The following is a 9,187-nucleotide window of genomic DNA, read 5'->3' on the forward strand; positions in this document are numbered from 1 at the left end:
TACAATTACACTCTTCAGCCAATCATCTGGGCCAACACATTCATATATAATTGTATTTATCAGGTCAGTGACTAAACCTCACTCCTATATCTCCTGAGGCTTTCAACATTTCAGCAGTCAGCCCAGACACATCTCCTGGCTTCCCCACCTGCATCATGCCTTGCCCCACTTACAGTAGCAGTGTCAATCAAAGGCTAAGGGCCAAACACCAGATCTACTGGCTCCAAACCTTCCCTGTCCCAGTCAAACTCATCATTCAACAAACAGCTGTAATGCTCTCCCCATGTGACTTTAATATCCCCACTGTTCACCACAACCTTCCCTTCATCATTCATCATACACTGCTCAACTATGATATCCCTATTCTCCCTCTTCATCTGATTTGCCACCATAAAAACCATATTCTTCCCCTCCACATGATTTAGGTTTTCAAGTGAAAGTCTCTGTGACTCAGACTTTGCCCTGTATATCTCATTTCCAGCTCTAAGCTTGGCAGCCAAGTATTCCTCTTTGTTACCACCCTTACTTCATTCCTGGAAAAGCCTTTGCTCCTTAACTGCAGCTTCTACACCCTCATACCACCACCAAGTCACTTTATGTACTGGTGGGTGGAGACGCAAATGCAGCGACCACCTAGGAAACAAACTTCCACACTTTACCCTGCACCTCACTGTGGTGAGGAACTGTAAGCCGCGAGGTAGCATTGGTTCTCTGCACGGGAAGGCCCTACAGGGGTGGCTGCTTGCCTCTGAGTGATGGGTTTGCTCCAACTGAGAGCCTGGGGTTGATCAACTACTCACATATGCACCATACTTTTTTGCTTTGTGTTTGGGGAAGATTCCCCTCAGTCTGTTCCTTAAATTTCTACCCCTAGCAATGTAGCTAACTTCAGCTGCCCCCTGCATATACAGTATCATATAACCCATGTAACATTACGAGATCTGCTCAGAAAGGATCCAGCCTTAGGTTCTAAAAAAATAAATACTGGTAGCTAACCTGTTGAGCTAGGACACTAATCCCCCTCAAAGCAGGCCTCATCTGACTTGACACACATAGCCCAGCATTCCTACCACTACTTGAAACATTTTTCATTTTTTAAAGTTGGTTTTTGGTATCTCCTGCAGGCGCTTTGTCACATTCATCATGATCTCTTCTCTCGGTTGAATGTTGCTCAAGACAGGCTGGACTGTGCAAATTGCAATCCAGACTTTCTGAAGACTATTATCACTGAAGATGAGATTTGGATGTACAGGTATGACCCAGAAACCAAAGCACACTCATCCCAATAGAAGCATACAGGGTCGCCTCAGCCAAAAAAGCACAACAGGTTCACAGCTGGGTGAAATACATTTTGAAAGTTTTTTTTTTTTTTTTTCAACTACCATGGTGTTGTGCATTATGAATATGCGCCAGAAAGTCAGACTGTCAACAGACATTACTATCTTGACATTATCCGTCATCTTTGTGACACAGTTCAGCAGAAGAGACCAGACCTTTGGAAAGCGGCAAGTTGGAAGCTGCACCATGACAATGTCCCTCCTCAGTCTTCTCGAGTGATTCAGGAGTTTTTGCCCAAGCATGACATCCCGCAGGTCCGGGCAGGCTCCCTACTCACCAGACATGGCTGTGTGTGACTTTTGGTTATTCCTCAAGTTCAACGTTCTGCTGAAGGGTTCCCGATTTGAGACGAGATCATGACAAATGCGACAAAGCACCTGCAGGAGATACAGTACTGAAAATCGACTCTGAAAACTGTTTCAGGCAGTGGAAAGAACGCTGGGCTACGTGTGTCAGGTCAAAAAGGGCCCACTTTGAAGTGGAGTAGTTTCCAAGCTGAACAGGTTAGCTACTTATTTTTGGGGAGTCTAAAGTTGGATACTTTCTGAACAGACTTCATATTCCTCTATATCATCCAAGGACACAATTACCTACAGCATTCTAAAAAATACAAAACCCTCTCTTTGCTTACCTATACACAAAGTACAGTCAATGCCTCCCACATTTGCAGTCTTCCTCTAACCACTGCACCTCTTGTGTACCCATTTTTTGCATATATTACATAAGATTGCATTGTTCCTAACACTCTTCTGACACATCTTCTGCCATCAAAGTGCCACCATCCACTCAGGTGAGCATCACTTCAATTTTATGCACACTCATTGTATGTAAACTCCACTGGCTCCACTCCATCTCTCAATCTTCTTAATCTCTCTACAGCCTCCCCTTTCTCTGCAATCAATACAAAATACTAAGCATACATCAGCTCCCAAGGGAAGCCAAATAAGCATACACCAGCTCCCAAGGGAAGCCAAACCTACACTCTCTTCTCTGTGCCTTAACAAACTGCAGAGGGCTAACATCACATCCCTGATGCATTCCAGCAATTACTAAGAATTCATTATCCAGGCCACCACTCTGACAATCCACTCCTCAACACCAAACTACCTCAGTGTCCATTGTACCACCTGTGTACTTATCCCAGTGAAAGCTTTCTCCAGGTCAACAAAAACATAGTTCTCTCTTCTTACCCAAAAACTTTTCCTGGAGTTACCAAACAACAGATAATGCATCAGTGGTTCCTTTACTATGGATAAAACCTAACTGAATCTCATTAATATTCACTCTTTCCCTAATCAAACATTCAACTGGCAAAAGAATAATCTGAAGAGTACATGTACTACTGGGAGATGAACAATGCTAGAAATATGCTTACCAGTAGTGTACTGTACCTCTATGTCACTCAATGTTGGAACATCAGCATCATCAAGCTTGAATCTTGTTAAGTACACCCAGCGATGACCTATCTCCCCAATGATATGATTTAGAATGGCCTTCAAAATCTCCATTACATAACCAACCATGAACTTGGACCAACACATCCACCTGTGGAACACAGCCTCATTACAAAACTGATGCATTGTTAGCATATGATAAACTGGGCGGGAGGGGGAAGAAAAAAATAGAAAGACATATTAGCTACACTATGTGAGGTATTGATCAACGAAAAAGCAGCATTATGGAAGTGAATAAACATTTCAAAGTTCAGTGAATATATGAATATCATTTTGTCATGAATCCAATGCTTTCACGTTTAATCTATCTATCTATATACCTAGGCTGCTTCCCCCAAGGATAGGGAGGTAGCCGAGACAGGACGACACACTCCCCATTTACTCATCCATTCAAACACATTCATTCGCATCTTAGCCCCAAAGGGAAGAAGGGACAGATTCTCACCGCACAAGGGTCAACTGCGCAATGCAATCAGTGACATCTGCAGCAGGGCCCGACAGCAGAACTGGTTTACCCCTGCCACATCATAACAGGCCCATCCCCTTACCCGCACCTGACCTGACTAGCTGATCAGACCAAATGTGGGAGAATATCCCCTCAGGGCTGCGTCATCACTTATTCATTCACAATTTCTCTCCATTTATTTCTGTCAAGCACAGCCACTCTTCCTTGCTCAACAGATATCCCTCTCGCATCCAGCACTCTCTGCACACTGTCCATCCATCCTATTCGTGGTCTTCCTCTCAGCCTTACATCTCTCACATCAGATCTAATTATCTTTTTTACCAATCGCTCATTATCCATTCTCTCCATATGCCCAAACCATCGCAACACCCTCTGCTCAACTCTACCAGCCATCTCCCGAACAACTCCAGTTCTCCTTCGCACTTCATCATTTCGCACTCGATCCATAAGCGTCACTCCACACATACTCCTCAGACACCTCATCTCCATTTCCATTTAATGATTTCACGTTTAATAATTTTCTTTAAACCTCCAAACAACAAAGCAATAGCTCATGCTAAAACTCAAGTTTTTGCCCCTTCATTTGTTCTTGGCTCTTGTTGTTGATGTTCTTGCTAACCCAGACTCAAGCTACTGCAACGAAAAGCTTTCAGTCTTAGTCTACATCAAATATTTGAGAAACTTTAGAAATCTAAAGTTGAAGTTTACGCCGTGTCCCCCTTTTCAATAAGGGCTAAGGCATTGCCCCTGGGTTGAGGACTTAGGTTTGGAGCATGTGGCACTTTATGACTGGATGCCCTTCCTGATGTCTACCACTGACCAATGACCCTTGGGTGGACTCGAACCTCCGACCCTTCGGCCAGAACGGAGCGCTCTAGCCCACTGAGCCGCGCCTGCTATAGTAATTCATGATATAGTCTGCCAACAATGTAAAAGCCTCCAGGTGGTGAGGATCTACCACATCTACTGTAGTGACACAGTATTTTCTGAGACTGTATCCATTCATTACTGAAGAACAATGCATTACAATAGTAAAGAAAGAACTATCAAGGGGGAACTAGGGAAAGCTGATTGGATGCTTACATGACAAGAAGATAAGAAAAGGTGTTAAAGACTAAATATGGAGTCTGTGTGTGTAATTTACCGAGTCAGTCAGGATCAGGTGATGGTTGTGATCATCAGCAATTCACCCTCCCAGAAGAAAGCTGCGAGCTCATGTAGTCCAATCTAAGGGGAAAGCCTTGACCTTCACACACGCACACACCCAACCTCTTGCTCGAGGAGGAGAGTGACCACTCACTTTGTCAGTGAAACTTTTTGCATCCCGAGCAAGGCATGAACCCGTCTTAGCAGATACCGGTACTAGGTGAGAGCATTACCACTGAGCCAGCGTGTGTGTGTGTGTGTGTGTGTGTGTGTGTGTGTGTGTGTGTGTGTGTGTGTGTATTTACCTAATTGTGATATACAGGAAATGAGCTACGCTCGTGGGGTCCCATCTCTGTTTCTTAGTGAGTCAAATTTTGCTTTAAACTCGTTTAAGTTTTTAGACTGGACAATCTCTTTGTCCAGGTTATTCCACAGGTCTATACATCTATAAGGAAAACTATATTTCTTGATATCCTTTAAGCAACTTGGCTTCTTCAGTTTCATTCCGTGTCCTCTTGTTACCCTCTTATCCCATAAAAACAGATCTTTGTCAATTTTATCTACTCCCATCATGGTCCTGAACATTGCAATCATGTCGCCTCTCTTTCTCCTTTCTTCTAAGGAAGACAAATCCAGCTTTTCCAGCCTCTCTCTGTATGACAGATCTGCCAGACTGGGGACCATCTTGTTTGCTGTTCTTTGTATTCTCTCAATCTTGTTTATATCTTTCTTTTTGTGTGGGGACCACACTACTGCTGCATATTCTAACCTGGGGCAAATCATGGCCACTATCAGTTTTTTCATCATCTCCTCATCCATATAATGAAAAGCTACTCTTATATTAGTCAGGAGTTTATAAGTCTCCCCACTGCCCTTCCTGGGGTGCCACTGTTGATATCAACAAATCTAGCTTTTGCAACAAGCTATTTTCACAGAATTTGGGTGATAAATGAGGCATACATTCTTTAGTAACATGAACATTGTTTCTATCGAATCTGGGTTTGTAAACAAATTGACAGTTATGAGATATTACATCACAAAATTTTCATCAATTGTTAATGGGAGCTCTCCTGGAGTTTGTCCATAACATTCATGTTAATACAGATTGGATCACTCATTTGTGACCCCCAAATTCTGCAGAAATAACATTTAAGTTACTAAAGAGCACCAAGGCTTGTTGACACCAACGGTGAAATACCCAAATCGTTCCAGTTAGGTTAGATTAGCCTAGTAGGAATGAACAATTAGTGGCAGACTGACTCTGAAACTGAATCCACCTGAAAGTCCAACATGGTGGGTGGCTGCTTGCTTGCAAAACTGGTGGGGTTGTATAGTGAATATCTTGAATACTGTGCATTTTTGCAACTTTTTAAATCTATCACAATGACAATTACATTACAGCTTATTGAGAAAAAAAAAAAAAAAAAGGCAAATTTTATGCGTGGGAGCTCTCCTGAGGGTTCACCAGTTACCGTAGTATAGTTTTCGTTGTTTTTTACTGCAGCCTGATATATTCGTTTATTATGTGCAGTGCATGCAGACCAGCCTCATTTTCGAGGCTGCAATTTACGTAAAAGATTTATTAACTTCGGTGAAACTGCAAGCATGTCATCTAAAATTCATGTCAATGGGAGCTCTCCTGTAGTTTATCTATAACTGCTACAGGTTATCAAGAACCATTTTATGCATATTGGTCAATTACCTGCAAGCTGTATGTCATCTGTTCAATCACAAACAACGGTATACAGCCCTCCACGTCTACTGTCACGACTCCTTACAGCCGCACTACCCCCCCCCCCCCATCCGCCACACAGCGATATTGTAAACACATTGGTAGTGTTTTCGGCAGAGACGAATTACCGAATCGGCGCTTTTCATTTTTATTTATTTTTTATTTTTTACCACATAGGATCATATTGAGAGGCGGTCTCCGCAGCGAATGCTACATTGGCCACCATATTGAAACACCTCACTAAGTCGCCTCCACCAGCTTGCTGTCTGTTTCGCTGTTGCTTCGGTAAACTGCACAGTGGACTATGGCACTATCTCTTAGTTGCACAGTGGTCCATGGCACTATATTTTAGTTGCGCAGTGGACCATGGCACAAAATTTTCCAGATTCATAGGCTGATTTCAAAAGGTGCGGGTGTCATGTCAGGTCTAGATCATCATCAGCGCCGCCCTGGGCCCATGGGATGATGGTGGCGGATTGTGCGGTCACAAAAACTAAGCGGCGCAATCCATGAGAGAGCCTCTGCGAATGATCATCAGTGGTTCATAAACCTCTATTTATCAGAAATCTGGTAAAGCCCTTCAATCACCAACTCGCTTTGACACTTCTATTTTGCATAGATATTGATAGTGCAAATAAGTTTTTGGACAGGCATATTTTGTTATGCAGCGTTTTCAGAGTTCAACTTGAACATAGAACACACGCACTGACTTGGGTTCTTTTGTTCAGGACCGGGCAAGAGCATGCAACAAAGGAATAGGGCTCAAACACAGGCTTACAAGTCTTACACGTATATTACCTTACAAAAATACAATGGACTTGCACAATACATGTAGCACAATACAACACTAATTGGTGCACAAGTGAAACTGAGTCTAAATCACTGGTAGGTGCAGGTGGTGGCCAGGTGTGGGTGGAGGACCGTCAGGAGCGCACTTTCAGGAGAGGCGCTCATCTCAGGCTGCGTAGTCGGTTGTCCAGTGTAGGCTGAAGGGCGGTGTCATGGGAGGCCCTGGTGGGGGTCTTAGGAGTGTGGTGGCCCTCGGGACTGGGGCCAAATAGGGCCAGTAGGCGCGCTGCTTGGCACCTGCCCTTGGCTGTGGTGGGGGTCCTGATGGAGGGTCCAGGTTGGTCCTGGCCTGGGGTCGTCGGGGCGCCCCTCAAGGGTTGGAGGCTGCAGTCTCGTCGGGAGGGGGAGGCCATCAGAGGCCACCTGCGGCTGCTCGTTCCTGGGGAGTCTGATAGCTGCTGGGATTGTCAAGGGCTTGGTCGCAGGGACAGGACACCCAGGCTCACAACGGGTCCGCTCCAGACGTCCTCCAACTGGAACTCTGTTGAGGAGCAATCTCGACCCCTAGTGGTACAGGGGGAGATTGAGGGGTGTCTCATTCAGCCTCTGGAGGGGTGGACTGAGCCAAAGATGCTGCCCTCAGCGGGAGCCTCTGGGGTAGTCAAGGAGGGAAGACTGGTGGTCATTCCCTCAGCTTGGCAGGTCCGGTGGACGTTGCTGGAACTCCACTCTGGGTCAGTGGAAGGAGATCTGGTGGATGCTCCCTCCGCCTTGTAAGTCTGGTGGACGTTACCAAGGCTCCTTCCAAGGGTAGTGGGGGAAGGAAGTACGGTGGACATTCCTCCCGCCTGGCAAGTCTGGTGGATGTTATTGGGGCACCACCCATCCCGGGGACAGCAGGGAGAGGAAGGCCGCTGGACGTTCTTGCACCTGCGGTAAGTCCGGTGGACGTTACCGAGGTCCTGCTGCCAGGCGAAAGTCGCAGCCAAGGGGTATCCAGTGGATGCCCCCTCTATGGCAGGTCTGGTGGACACTACCAGGGCTCTGCTCCCTTCCCAGGGACTGCAGGTGGGGGAAGTCTGATAGATGTTCCTCAGACGGCAAGTCCTGTGGATGTTACCGCGCCTCTGCTCCCATAGGTGGGTGGTAGAAGAGGGAGATCCGATGGACGATCCCTCTACAGCAAGTCTGGTGTATGTTCCTGTGCCACTGCTCCCCTTGCGGTATGTAGGACTGCGAAGACCGGTGGTCATTCCTTCTTCTCTAGTGGTAAGTCCTGTGGCTGTTACCGTGGTCCTACTTGAGACTGTATGCAAACAAGTCCCACCCCGAGTCTGGCGAGTGCTGGTCTGGCTGGAGTGTAATGCAGCAGGATGGTGTACTCCCTGCTCACTCTGTTGAGGGGAAGAGGGGCATATGGTGGCGAGGGATGTAGGCCCATTTCACGCGGGCCTCTTACATGCCTCCCCGTGCTCTCCCCCTGGGGTGGGTGTCTCATCATCCCATCTGCTCGCCATTTCATATTTTAACCAATTTACCGATATTTTGGTATTTATCCACCCATATTTTCCATCATCATCTGGACCTCCTTTCCCACCTTAGGGCAGGGTGGGAAGTTGCAGTGTCCAGACAGCCAAAGTTTGCCCAATCCAATGGGCCACGTTTCCATTCACTCATGCTTCAAGCCCCCAAAATCCTGGCTCTATTTGCTACACCAAAAACTTTCACCACCTTGGTCCATATACAAATTAAATTCTTTTGGTAAAATTAAGTATTTCTGTTGTGTTTATCGTTCCTCTAATGCCCCTCCAGAACTGGGTTTATTTGACTCTCTGTCTTCATAACTAAATGTCCTCAACATTAACACTGCATCAGAAATTACTATTCTGGGTGATTTTAATGACCATAATGTTGAATGGCTCACTTATTCAGCTAGAACTGATGACTCTGGTCTTGAATGTGAGCTATTTGCAGACTCATTTAATCTCACCCAGTTAGTCATTCAACCCACCCGTGTACCAGACAACCCCAATCAAAATCCCCACCTATTGGACTTGTTTCTAACAACCAATTCAGATAATTATAATGTCAAAGTGAAGTCCCCCCTCTGATCCTCTGATCAGTGTCTGATTCAAGTCACCACTTTAACACCTACCACACCCTCCTGCTCTGAGCCTGTCGTGGTGACTAAATGGCACTACAACAGGGCAGACTGGGGGGGACTCCATAATTTTTTCATGGATGTTCCTTGGACCTCCTTTT

General features: G+C 45.7%; 1 protein-coding gene across 1 annotated transcript in view; it reads right to left on the reverse strand.

Moving 5' to 3' along the window:
- Positions 1–2,918, reverse strand: part of LOC145415584 (RNA pseudouridylate synthase domain-containing protein 1-like) — a 51,505-nt gene extending 48,587 nt beyond the window's left edge. Inside the window, exon 1 of the mRNA XM_080284804.1 lies at positions 2,730–2,918. Coding sequence (XP_080140930.1) covers positions 2,730–2,918 — 189 coding nt within the window. The remainder of the gene's footprint in view (positions 1–2,729) is intronic.
- Positions 2,919–9,187: the final 6,269 nt, after the last annotated feature.

This window comes from Coenobita brevimanus, chromosome 103 (genome assembly GCF_032717465.1).
Source record: "Coenobita brevimanus isolate Jiangsu-jjx chromosome 103, ASM3271746v2, whole genome shotgun sequence".
Classification (NCBI taxonomy): domain Eukaryota; kingdom Metazoa; phylum Arthropoda; class Malacostraca; order Decapoda; family Coenobitidae; genus Coenobita; species Coenobita brevimanus.